General features: G+C 35.5%; 1 protein-coding gene and 1 pseudogene across 1 annotated transcript; both read right to left on the bottom strand.

Annotated features, from left to right (window-relative positions):
- Window positions 1–2,460: 2,460 nt before the first annotated feature.
- Window positions 2,461–5,468, bottom strand: LOC116015801 (annotated as a pseudogene).
- Window positions 5,469–11,279: 5,811 nt separating this feature from the next.
- On the bottom strand, window positions 11,280–14,651 carry LOC116015800 (receptor-like kinase TMK4). Its single transcript, XM_031255970.1, has 2 exons — window positions 12,452–14,651; window positions 11,280–11,755 (listed from the first exon to the last, which is right to left on the bottom strand). Exons 1-2 carry the CDS (start codon window positions 14,649–14,651, stop codon window positions 11,280–11,282), a joined length of 2,676 nt encoding a protein of 891 aa, XP_031111830.1.
- Window positions 14,652–16,707: the final 2,056 nt, after the last annotated feature.

The raw sequence follows: 16,707 nt of genomic DNA, 5'->3' as shown, positions 1-16,707 counted from the left end.
GGCATCTGCTACCTGGTTCACCTCACGAGCTATTGCAGCAACCTTCCATACTTCTAAATTTTGGAGCTCCTTTAGTTGAATTAAATTCTTTCTTCTTTGCTTATTTTTATAATGTTTTTTAATAACTTTTAAATTTTATTTTCTGTGTTTAATAATATTTTAATGTAATTTTTAAGTATATAAATTTTATGTATTAATATTAAATTAAATATTAACAAAATTATTCATTAGAGAATAAAATTAGTAATAGAATTAGACCGTTGAATGACTGAATCTAATAAACTTCATAATTTTCCAAGTTATACATTGTGATTAATATATAGATTAAACATACATACATACATACATACATATATATATATATATATATATATATATATATATATATATATACATATATATATATATATATACATATATATATATATATATATACATATATATATATATANATATATATATATATATATATACATATATATATATATATATGTATATATATATATATATATATATTATATATATATATAATGTACATGTAATCAACATATTGTATACCTTCAGTTAATAAATTCTGTATCTTCAGTTTATTTAGAAGTACATAATCAGTTAGTTGAAGGTATATAATATGAATGTTATTTTGAATTAGGGTTTACAATACAAGGTGAATCATGGTCCATGGTATAATTTGTTGTACTTAGGGGTGTATTCAATCAAGACTTATATGAACTTTTAAAGTTGCAAGTGTGGCACGAAGTGACTCTCCCAAATAGGAGGTCATGGGTCGAACCTCAGTAGGGGCGTTAGAATATAGTCAACAGTACTAAAAAAGATGACTTTCATAACATGTCTTTAAATTTTCATAAACTTTATAAAAAGTTTGGATGACAAATATAAACGTTTAAAAACTTTTTCATGTTAAAAAGCCTACATCTCAATCAAATCCAGAATTATAACACTTACTAAAAAAAATTGTTAAAACTGTTCTTAAATCATTTCAATCGACATTGGTATTGTGCATACAATCTTTGACACCCAAACTTTTCATTAAGAATCGAAAATGTATTTTTTCACAGTTAACTTGCTTAAACATCCACTACTATCACGACATCCAATTTTTACCGCATCAACCATGAGTTGTAGCAACCAATTCTGTATCTCCCAGATTTTAGCCAACCCTTTGTGATTGATACAGATGCATCTAGCATTGGTGTAGCAGCTGTTCCCATGTAAGAAAAACAACCAAGCTATCGCCTTCTTTAGCAAAAAAATTGGACCTCAACTACAACGATCTTCTGCATATAAGAGAGAGGTACATGCACGGGTAGAAGCGGGCAATCCAAAAATGGCGACAATACATGCTTGGACGCATTTTTATGGCAAAAACTTGTCTGAGACCGTCTCAGCATGAGACGAGTCGGGTCGGGTCAGGTCAATATGCAATTGTAACACTTATATGCACAAATGTCATACTTATATGCTCAAATGTAATATTAATCATGAATAAAATTTTTGTTACTTATAAGGGTAAATGTAATACTTTTAAGGGAAAATACAATAATTTTACATTTTAATTTAAAAGTATTACTTTTTTCCTCAAAAGTATTATATTTGCCCTTATAAGTAAGGGACACTTGTCAACATTACTTATTATGAAAAATGTATTACTTTTTCTCTTATAAATAACAAAAATTACAAAAATTGTATTCTTGATTAGTGTTATATTTGAGCATATAAGTATGATATTTGCCTATAAGTATGTCTTTTGCATGGTGCTTTGACCCGACCCTACCCGCATCATGAATAAGGATCCGTGAGACGGTCTCACACAAGTGTGACCCCATTTTTATAGTTCGCATTGATCACAAAAATCTTAAAGAAATTTTGCATCAAGTAGTCCAAACCCCAGACCAACAGTTCTAGCTATGTCCATAAATTGATGGAATATAATTTTGAAGTTCACAAGAAGTCAAGCAGATCCAATAAAGTAGCAGATGCTTTATATTGCGAATTGAGGATTCAGGAGCATCTAGAGTTTAGCAGAAAATAATATTTATGGTCATGTTGGTAAATAATTAGCTTATTAGTCAATTTTAGTCTATTTGACCATTATTATTTGTTTGACTTAATTAAAAAATCAATATAAGTGTTTGGTTGATAAGCTTTTTGTAACTCCAAAATATTAAATTTCAAAATGCTACTCAAAGCAACCTTTTCCATTAACCTTTTAAGAAAAGAAATTATACCAAACAGCTATCAGCTAATAGCTAATTTATCAAACACTTTTCTACAATCAGCTAATATTATCAATTAATTATACTTTATAACTCAATCAACTAATAGCATCAGTTAACACCCATTTACCAAACATGGCCTATATCTTTCCAGTAGTACATTAAATACTACTGAGAATAACGTACTACAAATACTAATGTATAAAAATATAATGAGCTTTAAGAATTAAAATTGTGCACTTTGATTGAGATGGTATCTATTCAGTTGGGCCTCTGTAAAAGACAAACTTTCAATGGATGAGTCTTCAAACGCAAGAGGAAGGCTCATGTAAAGGTCAAAACCACCATACTTTTCCTCTATTTCTTCTGGTCTCAAAGGCTTCCACTTCTGTGCAAAAGGACCAAGGACGTTAACAACATGTTCCATATTTGGTCGTCGAAAATATTTGTTAGCAGTGCAGTGAGATGCCAACTCTGCAACCTTAGAAATGCTCTCAAATGTTTGGTCATCAAGATCAAGAGTTGGGTCGATAGTGTTTTTAAGGTTGTGACCTTTTCTTATAATTTTGTTAAACCATGTGACCAGGTGACACGTCTCGTCAGGCAACGTCTCATCTACTGTTTTTTTGTCAGTGATTATCTCCATTAACACAACTCCAAATGCATAAACATCTACTTTGTTTATGGCTCGTCCTGTTGCTGTTGAAAACACATCGACATATATAATTAAGTTAGCTTTATAGTAATCAATTATAGCTTTATAGGAAAAACGTAATACATATAAAGAATACGACATGTCTCATGCAATATGAGACTCACCCAAAAATGTTAATGGAATGTGTTTAAAATCCGATTAAACTTTTTATAACTTTATATCATTACATGATGTTAGTTTAGATTTACATTAATTTTTTAATTATCATATTAGTACACACAATCAATATTACTTGAAAAGAAATTATGTAATGTGCCAAATTGTAAAAAGATACCATAGCTAATACTTACTAGCATATTCAGGTGCAAGATAACCGAATGTTCCAGCCACTCGCGTCTCAAAACAAGATTTGTCATTTGGAACCTTTCTAATCAATCCAAAATCTGCGACCTTGGCTCTCATGTCATCACTAAGAAGAATATTTGAATACTTTATATCTCGGTGAATGAAACTTTGATGAGCCAAACTATGAAGATACTCAATCCCCCTTGCTACATATAATGCAATTGTCACCCTTTGCTTCCAAGTTAGAGGATCAAAGCCATGCTTCTCCCATTCAAATAAATGATGACCCAATGTACCTTGTGGCATATACTCGTACACCAAAAGCCTATTGTTGTCATTGATACAATAACCAATCAGTGCAACTAAATTCCTATGCCTAACTTTGGTAAGAAAAGCAATTTCTGCTTGGAACTCATTCATTCCTTTCGTATGTGATGCCCCATCTTTCATCGTTTTCACAGCAACCTTAGTTCCATCATCTAGTTCACCCAAATATACCACTCCATATCCTCCGCTCCCCAACACATTTTCTTCGCTAAAAAAGTTTGTGGCTTTTTCAAGAACTTGTATGGGAATGGCAATGTTTCCATCTTCGTGAACATGAAAAGTTTTCCCACAATTAACTATGTCCAGTTTCTTTATCTCAGTCAAAACTGCAGTGCCTTTTACATTAACCTTCATTTTATGCTGCCGCTTCATGTAACACTTGTAAGACACAAAAAACACAACCACACCAACAATAACAGTTATAACCCCACCAACAATCATTCCAACTGAAATGGAGACCGTATTTGAATTGTCACTGAAAATACGAGCATCTGAATTCAGGCCTGAAACCGGTGATCCACCACCGGGATTGTCACTGGGAATGGGAGCATCTGAATTGCCAGATAATGGATTCCCAAGAAATAAGTTGCCGCCATGAGAAAACTTTACAGAAGGTGGAAAAACAGGTATAGGCCCAGACAAATTGTTATTGGACACTTGTAGGACTTGAAGATGAGGCAAAGTAGTCAAGCTCTCCGGAATAGGGCCAGTAAGATTATTATCATTCAAATAGATGTTCCTCAATGAAGTCAAATTGGCAAGAGCCGGGGAAATAGTACCTGAAAAACCCTGGTTTCTAAGAGTCACAGTAATCACATTCCCCTGTGCATCACAAAATATAGATGTCCAATTGTTGCACGCCTTATTCCCTTCCCAGGATTGGGTTAGCGTGATTGGATAGCCAAGACCCCCAGCAAAAGCAAGAAGTGCAGTGACCTGTGGATCACAAGGTCCAGGTGTATCCTTACAGAAACTGTTACCAAAAACATTAATCTTGACGTTATTTCCAAAGTCAGGAATCGGACCCTGCAAATTGTTGTTCTGAAGAGTAATGTTCGCCAAATTTTGAAGAGCCGTTATGGAAACTGGTACAACCCCGGTCAATTGGTTATCTTTAAGCTGCAAATCGAAGAGATTTACTCATTTGGAAAGGTCAGGGATCGGACCCGTGAAGGCATTGGTATAAAGCCATACTTGGGTGAGTTGGGTCATTGAGGAAAGCACATCGATAGTCCCGGAGAGCCCCAGCCCCTGTTGTTGGCTATTCAGCCACAAACTCTGTATCTTCGAGCTCCCAAACGACCCAGGCAGAGACCCGGTGAGGTTATTGTAGGATAATCTCAGGTTCTGGAGATTCGGGAAAGAATCGAAGAAATTAGGAATGACGCCGGTGATTCCTGCGTTGCTCGCGTAGAAAGATTCCAAGTTTGTGCTTTCGGCCAAATAACTAGGAATTTGCCATGGGCTGAGGTTGCCATTGTCGGAAATGCTGAAAGTCCGCAAATTGGGAAGACCCAAGAGGAAATCTTGGGGGATTGAGCTGAACTGATTGCTGTCTAAGTAGAGCTCTTCGAGGCTGGACATATTAGCGAAAGACGGCAAGGTCCCGGAGAGGAAGTTTTCTGTACGGAAAGTGTTCGGAGAGACGCGAGCTGTGTGAGCTCAGAAGGGAGCTTGCCGGAGATGGACTTGGAGTACAGGTTGATGGAGACTATGCCGGTGGAATTGTCGCAGATGACATTATTCCAAGTACACGGATCGTTGGAAGCGGACCAGCCAGAAGGCGCCGGAGAGAGGGCGGCTAAGAGCTTGGACATGACGGCGGCGTCATCGCAAAATGAAACAGTAAGGAGGTTGATTAAAAGTAGTAAATGGAAGGAGAAGAATAGAGCTTTTGCGTAGGCCATTCAGCGTCGTGGTCTCATCGTGGGAGGAGAAACCATGTTAGTTGCCCAATTTGCCCAAGTAAGAATAAAAAAAAAATTATATTTTTATAATTTCTTAAAGTGGTAAGATTTTAATTTTTTAATTTTTAATGTAGTGAGTCTCCTAATTGGGAGGTCATGGGAAGGATTATGGGTGATTACAATTTGATAGTTGAAAAATTATGGTATTAACTCTTATTCTTACTCATAAAATACATTATTCTAATCTAAGGTATAAAATTCATTATTCTAACTCATAATTAAAATACAATATCTTACTCCAAAAATTTCATTATTCTAACATATATAAAGTACATTATTCTAACTCATAAAATACGTTATCTTTACTAAAATGTTCATTATTCTAGCACATGCACAGAGTAAGAATTTTTTTAAAATATCAAAATGACGTCGTTTTGGCCCGTGGTCTACATAGACACACAATAATTTGCCCTATAAAAATAGATACTTGACCAAATATATAGAAATCCAATTATATTATTGTTTTATAAATTTTAAAATCTTTTTATATTTCAAAGTTTTTATTTAAATTCATAATAACATAGTTTCTTTCGTGCATCGGATAAAACACTAATATATAATTTAAAAAAATGTATGGTTGTGTCATTTTTGAAATTGCAGTTGTGCATTTGGGAATACTTGATTGTTCATTTGAAAAATAATTGAGAGTGAATTTGAAGAAAATGTTTCCAACGCACGATAAGTTATTTACAAATGCATAATATACTTTACAAGATGCACAGTTGTAATTACAGAAATGTCACCGTGTTTTTAAAAAAATATTTGATAGTGCGTTTGGAGGAGGTTTCAGGCAAATTATTGCATGGACCATGGTCCACACAGCTGTATGGACCATGATTCATGCAATAATGATTGTATTTTCAGATGCTCAATCAATTATCTGTAAATATACAATCAAACGTTACCAGATGCAAAATATATAATTCACACTTCTCACAAAATGGGTTATTTTTATGAATATTAAAAAAAAAAAAAAATAGAAGCATGTAGGGGGTTGCTTATGGGCTGTTTATAAAATTCCAACGTAACTGACTAATATGGGGCAGGATGAGGGCACTACAGAGCAAGAATACTTTGCATAAAGTATTATATTACTCCCTCATAAATAATAATAATTTGATCGCAAATCTGGACGGTATGTAGCTCTAGTTGGGAGCACCTGGCTGGACGGACTATAGCTTCCAGCGGCAAGCCGTGGCCTTATTTGGCTGTACTTGGCCGGCTATATATAGCTTCCAGCTGTAACCCGTGGCCTTATTAAAATTAAAAATAAAAAATATTTTTGCCTTGTTTGTTATTCCATGTATTGGAGTCCATATTGAATTATGAAACTTAATTCAAAACAAAATTTATATGATGTAATTTCTGTTAATAAATTTTATATTTATTCTAATTAATATATCATGTACTTGTAGTACTTACCCTTAATAAATTATATACATATTACAATTAATGTATTATATACATGCAGTTAATATATTGTGTACATTTAGTTAATAAATTGTGTACCTATTTACAATTAACATATTATATACCTTCTGTTTATTTACAAGTACATAATCCGTTACTTGAATGTACATAATATGTTAACACCAGGTAAACAATTTGAATATCCTTGTGGACTATGTTTTACGTACAATGTAAGATAAACCTTAGTTTATGCATGATTTGCTGTAATACCGGCGTATAGTCATGGTGAGAGCTTTGGAATTGGAGTACAAAAAAAACAAATTGTCAAACAAACAAACTAAACAGAGAAAGTAATAATTAATGCCTCCAATGGTCTTTCGAGTATTAGCGATTTACAAGGTGTGGTTCCTTATCTTTAAAACGACTACTAGACGTCTTTCTAGATTAAAATATTACCACCGGTGGTCCTTCGTTAGATTTGTTGTCAAATGGGTATTAAGTGTGAGGGCAAACTTGTCATTTCACCTAGAGGTGATAAACTGAAAGAGAAAGAAAGGAGAACTGTACTCCACCGGGAATTTAGTCCGGCGCCATTTGCACGTCCCTCGTAGTCTTTCAGACCCACTATCAAACATTTCATGGGAATGGGAAAAAGAGCAAGGTGAAACTTTTACAGTATGGACTTGGATAGACCGCATCACAGCCACAGAACTCCAAACACAAGTACTACTACTAGTGGGGAGCTCTTTGTTTGTTTCACTTCTCGTCTTTCTTCTTCCTCTTCCATGAAGCTTTCCAAATCTATACTCAGTCCAGGTCAGGCTCGAGACCCCTCCGTTTCTCTCTCCACTTCCCTTAGCCCGAGGCTATGCACCAATGGTAGCACCAAGGCCGGTCAGGCTTCCCCCATGTTCCCCAGTTCCTCTAAGAAGCGTGGCTCTGCTTTGGCCAGGTGTCTCTGAGCTAGGAGGAAACCAAACAGCGGTTAGAAGACAATGAATGGGAGTCTGGGACCCTCTTCCCCAGAAAGATCAAGTTCATTTCAATTCTTTAAAAAAAATTAAAATATTTGGGTGAAAGGACAGTTTTGCCCTCAAATTTAACGCCCTTTTGACAGCAAACTTAACTGAGGACCACGGGTGGTAATTTTTTTAAACTAGAAGGACGTCTAGTGGTCGCTTTAAAGACGAGGGACCACACTTGATAAATCGCTAATACTCAGAGCACCATTGGAGGTATTAACTCGAGAAAGTAATGTGTAGCATGTGTTAGTGCGTAAGTGGATATATCTACTCTAAATAAACGAGTATGTCACATGTGCGATGCACGGACTTTAAATTATTTGAAATATAAATTTTATGTTAATTATTAAAAATTATTAATTTTATTAAATTTGATATATAAAAAAAGGAAATATGAGGTTTATTTTTCAAAATTTTGTTGTTTACTTACTATAAGAACATTATGACCATAAAGATGTGCAATTAAAATAAGAATTTATATTTAAAATGGATAATGATTTTTATTTGAAATTATATACACACATTCTTGGCTTCTGGCTTACACCTAAGCTCTCATTGTGTTATACATTTCTTGTAAAATAATAAATTAACTCTACAATAATAACAAGTACAATTTATATATTAAAGTTACAAATTCTCAAAAATCTCTTTATATACAACATTTGACTGTACATGTATATAGTTCCAAGTTCCGAAGCACATAAATCCCAATTCTCAATAATTCCTTGAAAACTTTCGTTCAATGCCCATTTTGTCATTAGGCCAGTGCCCACATAAGATCTCACGGCCCTTCTTCAAATTAGCCAAATGTCTAAGCAATCGGTTGTCATGCCATGGATCCGTGTCCACCATAGAAAGTGGATTCAGTTTCATGTCCACAATTTTAAAATTTTATGTTCATAATTTTTAAACTTTATGTTCACAATTTCATAACTCTATATTTAATAGTATAACACAATTTTTGAATTTATAAAAAAAAATTATGAATATAGAGTTTAAAAATTGTGAATATTGAGTAATGTAATTTTGTATATATCTTGAGATCTAAAATTGTAAATATAGAATTTTAAAATTGTGAACATATTATATGTTTTCATAGCATAATTTGCCTCTAGCAACGAGTGATAAGCCTAATCAAGTTTATATGGTTCTACCTCCAGGGTTCAAGAGTGATAAGCCTAATCAAGTCTGCAAGCTGCTAAGATCTCTCTATGGTCTGAAACAAGGCAGCAGGCAATGGAATGCTAAATTGACTACAGCCCTACAGAATTATGGTTTTCAGCAGTCCACCCCTCCCTATTCACCAAAGTCTCACACAGTTGATTTCTTGCTCTATTGGTATATGTGGATGATATATTGGTGGCTGGAACAGATCAAGTTCAGATCAAACAATTAAAACAATTGCTGGATGACTCTTTCAAAGTAAAAGATCTTGGGCAGCTGCACTATTTCTTGGGAATTGAAGCATTCAGAAATCCTAGTGGTATTAATATGTGTCAAAGGAAGTATACGTACACTAGAGATTCTAAAAGAGAATGGTTTTTTGGAGGCCAAACCTGTCAAAACACCATGTAACACAAGGCAGAAGCTTACCATCAGTGATGGCACATTGCTTGATAACCCTGAAGTGTATAGAAGATTAGTTGGCAAGTTGTTGTACCTAACTAATACTAGGGCTGATATCTGCTATGTTGTTCAACAGTTGAGTTAGTTTGTGGATAAACCAAGGGATACACATTTAACTGCTGCTCATGGGGTATTAAGATACCTCAAGGGTTCACCTGGAAAAGGAATGTTTTATGCTTCAAATTCTCAGATTAAACTACAGGGCTTTTCTGACTCAGACTGGGCTACCTGTTCAGACAGTAGGAAGTCCATAACAGGTTACTGCATATACCTTGGTGATTCCCTCATTTCTTGGAAGACTAAGAAGCAAGCTACTGTCTCAAGATCATCATCAGAAGCAGAATACAGGGCTTTAGCCTCCACTGTTTGTGAAATTCAATGGCTGCTGTATTTACTCTCAGATTTGAAAGTAGACAGCAATAACCCCACTCTGTATTTTGTGACAATAACTCAGCCATTGCAATAGGAGAGAACCATGCGTTTCATGAACGAACTAAACACATTGAGATAGACTGCCATGTTGTTAGACAAAAGGTTCATACAAGTGTGATCAAATTGTTAGGCATTTCTTCTCATAAGCAGATTGCTGATGCATTTACCTAAGGCATTGTTCAAGCAGTTGTTTGATGTTTTCCATACTAAGCTGGGCCTTCAGGATCTTCACGCTCCAGCTTACGGGGGTGATGAAGTGATCAACCAAGCAAGATATAAAATAGCTACAAGGGTTTTCTTGTACTTTACTTTCTGACAGTTATAACTGCCTTACAGTAGCATATATATAGGACCTCTGTACACCTTCTTGCTGTATCAATAACACAAATGATTTCACCTTCAGTTCTCTTTCCAGTTTACCATTGCTTCCTATATTCATTGCTAGTATAGCTAGTTCATCACAACCTTAGTTCCATCATCTAATTTGCCCAAGTAAACCACTCCATATCCTCTGCTCGCTCCCCAACACATTCTCTTGACTGAAAAAGTTGGTGGGTTTTTGATTGGAAGAGTGGTGCCCATTTCACTAGCCTACATTATCTGGTCACTCTTCTCAGGGCTCTCAACCCATCCAAATCTCTTATGCTGTCTCTTCATGTAACACTTGTAAGACACAAGCAACACAATCACAACAAAATTAAAATAACCACACCAGCATTCAATCCAGCTGAAATGGAGGACCCAATTTCGGAAGGAAGACCCGTTATGGAAACTGGTACAACCCCGTGAAGGTCAATTGGTGATCACTGAGCTGCAAATCGAAGAGATTTACGCGACGACTATACATGATCCCTTATAGCATCTATACATGAGTGAGTTTGGTCCCAATCCCACTTTTTCTATCAATTCTTACATTTAATTGATTTCCTACTTTACAAGTGATTGTTGATTAGAACTAGCTCTTAGAAAGTTGCCATGTGTGCTTGATTTGCTTGCAATTTAACTTCCCTTAGTTTATTATTTGTAACCGTGAATATTAATTATAAACGATAAAAATAATGTAATGGTATTAATAGAGTTTGACAATTATATAATACTAGAGACTAAAAGTGTAACATTATGAACAATTATGGAACAAAATTTAATTTGCTTAAATCAATTTACAGAGGTCAAATTTTAAAAGTGAAAAGTGAAACAATTCAAGAGGTAAAAGTGTTATTTTTCCAAATACTAATGTGCACGAATATAATGAGCTTAAAAATTAAAATTGTGCACTTTGATTGAGACGATTTCCATTGAATTGGGCTTCTGTGAAAGGCAAGCTTTCAATGGATGAATCGTAAAAGGCTAGAGGAAGGCTCATGTGAAGGTCAAGACCACCATACTTTTCCTCTATTTCTTCTGGTCTCAAAGGCTTCCACTTCTGTGCAAAGGGACCAAGAACATTAACAACATGTTCCATATTTGGTCGTCGAAAATATTTGTTAGCAGTGCAGTGAGCTGCCAACTCTGCAACCTTAGAAATGCTCTCAAATGTTTGGTCATCAAGATCAAGAGTTGGGTCGATAGCGTTTCGAAGGTTGTAACCTTTTCTTATAATAATCTTGTGAAACCATGTGACCAGGTGACACGTCTCGTCAGGCAACGTCTCATCTATTGCTTTTTTGCCGGTGATTATCTCCATTAAAACAACTCCAAATGCATAAACATCTACTTTGTCTGTGGCTCGTCCTGTTGCTGTTAGAAACACATCCACACGTATGTATAAGCTAGCTTTATAGTGATCAATTATGGCTTTAATTTAATGACACCACAATTCAAACAATATATACTAGTTGTAGGGTGAGTAAATATATTACAAGCTAAAATTTAATGTAAAAATGTTAATGGAATGAGTTCAAAATCGGGTCAAATATGTTGACTCACACTTGTGTGAGACCGTCTCATTAATCTTATTTCGTGAGATCGTTTTATAGATTTTAATTCGTGAGACATATCGAATCTAAGATTATTGTTTGTTACTTATAATAGAAATCATAATACTTATTACAAAAAATTTATTATCAATTTCAAATAAATAAACTGTTACTTATAATAAATATTGATATATTTATATATGTAAAATTGTGATACTATTTAAGGTAAAATGATTGTTACTAATAATAAATATTGTAATACTTATAATTGAAATTGCGATAAGTACACACCAAGTTGTCTACAACCTAACCCATCTCACAGATATTGATTCGTAAAATAGTTTCAGTTAGTTTTTGCCAAATATATAATTTTATAATCATTGCATGTTGGGTTAGATTAACATTCATTTTTTTAAATATCTATCTAGCTTATTGGTTACACAATCATATTACTTGAAAAAAATCGTATAATGTATCTGAAACTGTAAAAATGAAATATGGCATAGCTAATACTTACTAGCATATTCGGGTGCAAGATAACCGAATGTTCCAGCCACTCGCGTCTCAAAAGAAGATTTGTCATTTGGAACCTTTCTAACCAATCCAAAATCTGCAACCTTGGCTCTCGTATCATCACAAAGAAGAATATTTGAGGACTTTATGTCTCGGTGAATGAAACTTTGATGAGCCAAACTATGAAGATACTCGATCCCCCTGGCGACATCTAATGCAATGGTCACCCTTTGCTTCCAAGTTAGAGGATCAAAGCCATGCTTCTCCCATTCAAATAAATGATGACCCAATGTACCTTGTGGCATATACTCGTACACCAAAAGCCTATTGTTATCATTGATACAATAACCAATTAATGCAACTAGATTCCTATGCCTAACTTTGGTAAGAAACGCAATTTCTGCTTGGAATTCATTCATTCCTGTAGTAAGCGTTGCCCCATCTTTCATCTTTTTCACAGCTACCTTAGTTCCATCATCAAGTTCACCCAAATATACCACTCCATATCCTCCGCTCCCCAACACATTTTCTTGGCTAAAAAAGTTTGTGGCTTTTTCAAGAACTTGGATGGGAATAGCAATGTTTCCATCTTCGTGAACATGAAAAGTTCTCCCGCAATCAACTATGTCCCGTTTCTTTATCTCAGTCGAAACAGCAGTGCCCTTTACACTAACCTTCATCTTATGTTGCCGCTTCATGTAACACTTGTAAGACACAAAAAACACAATCACAACAACAATAACAACAGATATAACCACACCAACAATCATTCCAGCTGAAATGGAGGACCCATTTGAATTCCCAGATAATGGAATGTCACTAGGGATGGGAGCATCTGAATTCTGGCCTAAAACCGGTGATCCACCACCGGGACTAACAACCTTCCCAGTAAATAAGTTGCCGTCAGTATTAACCTTTATAGAAGATGGAAAATAAGGAATAAGCCCAGACAAATGGTTATTGGACACATCTAGGACTTGAAGATTAGGCAAAGTATTCAAGTTCTCCGGGATTGGGCCACTAAGATTATTATTATCCAAATACAGGTTCCTCAATGAAGTCAAATTGGCAAGAGCGGGTGAAATAGTACCTGAAAAATCATCCATTTCAAGATTCACAGTAATCACATTCCCCTGCTCATCACAAGATATATATTTCCAGCTGTTGCACGCATCATTCCCTTCCCAAGAATGGGTAAGCATGATTGGATAGCCAAGACCCCCAGCAAAAGCAAGAAGTGCAGTGACCTGTGGATCACAAGGTCCAGGTGTATCCTTACAGAAACTGTTACCAACAACATTAATCTTGACGTTATTTCCAAAGTCAGGAATCGGACCCTGCAAATAGTTGTTCTGAAGAGTAATGTTCACCAATTTGGGAAGAGCCGTTATGGAAACTGGTACAACCCCGGTCAATTGGTTGTCTCTGAGCTGCAAATCGAAGAGATTTACGCATTTGGAAAGGTCAGGGATGGGACCCGTGAAGGCATTGGCTTGAAGCCATACTTGGGAGAGTTGGGTCATTGAGGAAAGCACATGAATAGTCCCGGAGAGCCCCTGTTGTTGGTTATTCAGCCACAAATTCTGTATAAACGTGCTCCCAAACGACCCAGGCAGAGACCCAGTGAGGTTATTGTAGGATAATCTCAGGTTCTGGAGATTCGGGAAAGAATCGAAGAAATTAGGAATGACGCCGGTGATACTGGCGTTGCTCGCGTAGAAAGATTCCAAGTTTGTGCTTTCGGCCAAATAACTAGGAATTTTCCATGGGATGAGCTCGCCATTGTCGGAAATGCTGAAAATCTGCAAATTGGGAAGACCCAAGAGGAAATCTTGGGGGATTGAGCTGAACTGATTGCTGTCTAAGTAGAGCTCTTGGAGGCTGGACATATTAGCGAAAGACGGCAAGGGCCCGGAGAGGGAGTTTTTCTGGACGGAAAGTGATCGGAGAGACTCGAGCTGTGTGAGCTCAGAAGGGAGCTCGCCGGAAATGGACTGGGGGTTGAGGTTGATGGAGAGTACATTGCCAGTGGACTTGTCGCAGTTGACATTAGTCCAAGTACACGGATCTTTGGAAGCGGACCAGCCAGAAGGCGCCGGAGAGAGTGCGGCTAAGAGCTTGGACATGACGGCGGCGTCATCGCAGAATGAAACAGTGAGGAGGTTGATTAAAAGGAATAAGAATAGAGCTTTTGCGTAGGCCATTGAGCGTCGTGGTCTGATTGTCGGCGGAGGAACCATGTTATTGTTAGCTGCCGTTTGTTTCCTATGGAAATCAAAGTCATTGTTATTATTTGGTTTACAGGTTTTCAGAATTTTATCACCTCTTAATTAAAAAATTCATTTCCTAATAAAATAAGGGTTCATTCCATTATTCTATCTCCTAATTGTTAATTTGATTATTAAGTTTGGATTATTCTTTTAGATTTTTGTTTTTATTTTTTGTTCATATTGGTACGGGATGTCTTTATATTAGAATAAATTGGCTTGATTTGTTATTCTTGTACTTTTAAGACTATAGTGGTTTTACTCAATTTAGTCCTAAGTGACTTTTTGTACTCTATTTAGTCCTCTTTGACTTTAGTGGTTTTACACACTTTAGTCCTCTGTTAAGAATTTCTGTTTGTTGGGTGTTAATAACAAGGTTAACATGGTATTTCATTTATATTTTATTTTTTTATTAAATTAATTATTAATTATATGTCCTAATATATCTCCCTCGGGGCGAAACAAAACAATAATCCTGGATTTGATTTAAAGAAAATTAGGAATGCAAGATAACCATTATCTTTTTTAACAAGTTCAAAGCGGCGGCGACCTGTTCTTTGATTTCTTGTACAAGCCCGTGAGCTTGAACTCTCAGTTACTCTATGGCGGCACAGAATATGGGATTGAAGCTTGCATAAGAAAATGAATCATCAGGTATATGAACATATCAGAAGATGATTATTACTCCGTGGTGTTCACTGCCAATCAGTCATATGCATTTAGGCTTTTAGCCTACGCTTATCCCTTCCAAGCAACCAACAGTCTTCACACGGTCTATGATTACCAGAACGAAGCCGTGGAAGCCATGGCCAAGAGCTCAAAGGCTAGAGGCGCCAGAGTTTTATCTGCAAAATTTTCCTAGCCTAATTTGAAGGTGAATTCAAGAAAGCTAAGGAAAATGGTGATGAGCAAAGGGGCCGGGAGTAGTAAAACGAAAAAGGAGACTATTTGTGTTCCCACTTCAGTCTACAGTGAGCGGAACTCGATATTCATATCAATGGATAAACTTAGCCCACGACAATGGCTGACATATACTCCTAATTTTCTAAAAACCAAATACAGGATTGTTTTGAGGGTGATAAATTAGGACATATAATTAATAATTAATTTGATAAAACAATAAAATAGAAATGAAATTACCATGTTAACCTTATTATTAACACCCAACAAACAGAATTCTTAATAGATGACTAAAGTGGGTAAAACAAGTCGAGGACTAAATAGAGTACAAAAAGTCACTTAGGACTAAATTGAGTAAAACCACTATAGTCAAGGACTATATTGGGTATTAACTCATATTATATTGTTAATCATTCCAATTACACCCTACTATCAAACATGCAGAAGACTTTCACCAAACCCCATTACCATGACCATGTATTTGATTTCCATTATAATTCTGATTCCCATGGGCAAACCAAACACACTCTAATTGTATTCTCAAATTTTACTCTCTCTCACAAATCTTAGACATAGACAACTCTTTCTACAAAATGAAAATGTCTTATATGATTAATGAAATAGAATTTGAGAGTCTTCATAGTAGAACTCAATAAGAAATTTGCATGAAATGGTTTTGACTGTAGTTGGGAGCACATGGGCGGGCTATAGCTTCCAGCTGCAACCCGTGGCCTTATTAGGCTGTAGTTGGGAGGCTTGGAGCACACTGCACAAGGGCAAGCTATAGCTTCCAGCTGCAACTCGTGGCCTTTTTAATTTAAAAAAAAAAATTAATTTTGCCTCATTTGTTATACCATGTATTAGAGGTCCATATTGGATTATGAATTTTGATTCAAAACAAAAATCATATTATGTAACTTTTGTTAATAAATTTTATATTTATTATAATTAATATATTATGTATTCACAGTTAATTTATTATGTACTTACAGTTAATAAATTATGTACATATTACAATTAATGTATTATATACTTGCAGTTAATATATTATGTACATTTAGTTAATAAATTGTGTACTTACAGCGTCCCTCAA

Source organism: Ipomoea triloba, chromosome 4 (genome assembly GCF_003576645.1).
Source record: "Ipomoea triloba cultivar NCNSP0323 chromosome 4, ASM357664v1".
Classification (NCBI taxonomy): Eukaryota; Viridiplantae; Streptophyta; class Magnoliopsida; order Solanales; family Convolvulaceae; genus Ipomoea; species Ipomoea triloba.
This window is presented reverse-complemented; position numbering and strand designations above follow the sequence as displayed.

Excerpts from the sequence above, each read along its gene's own strand:
- LOC116015800 (XM_031255970.1), bottom strand. The coding sequence starts at position 14,651 with ATGGCCTACGCAAAAGCTCTATTCTTATTCCTTTTAATCAACCTCCTC. Across the intron at positions 11,756-12,451 it reads TCTTGCACCCGAATATGCTA|CAACAGGACGAGCCACAGAC; the intron begins GTAAGTATTAGC and ends TGTTTCTAACAG.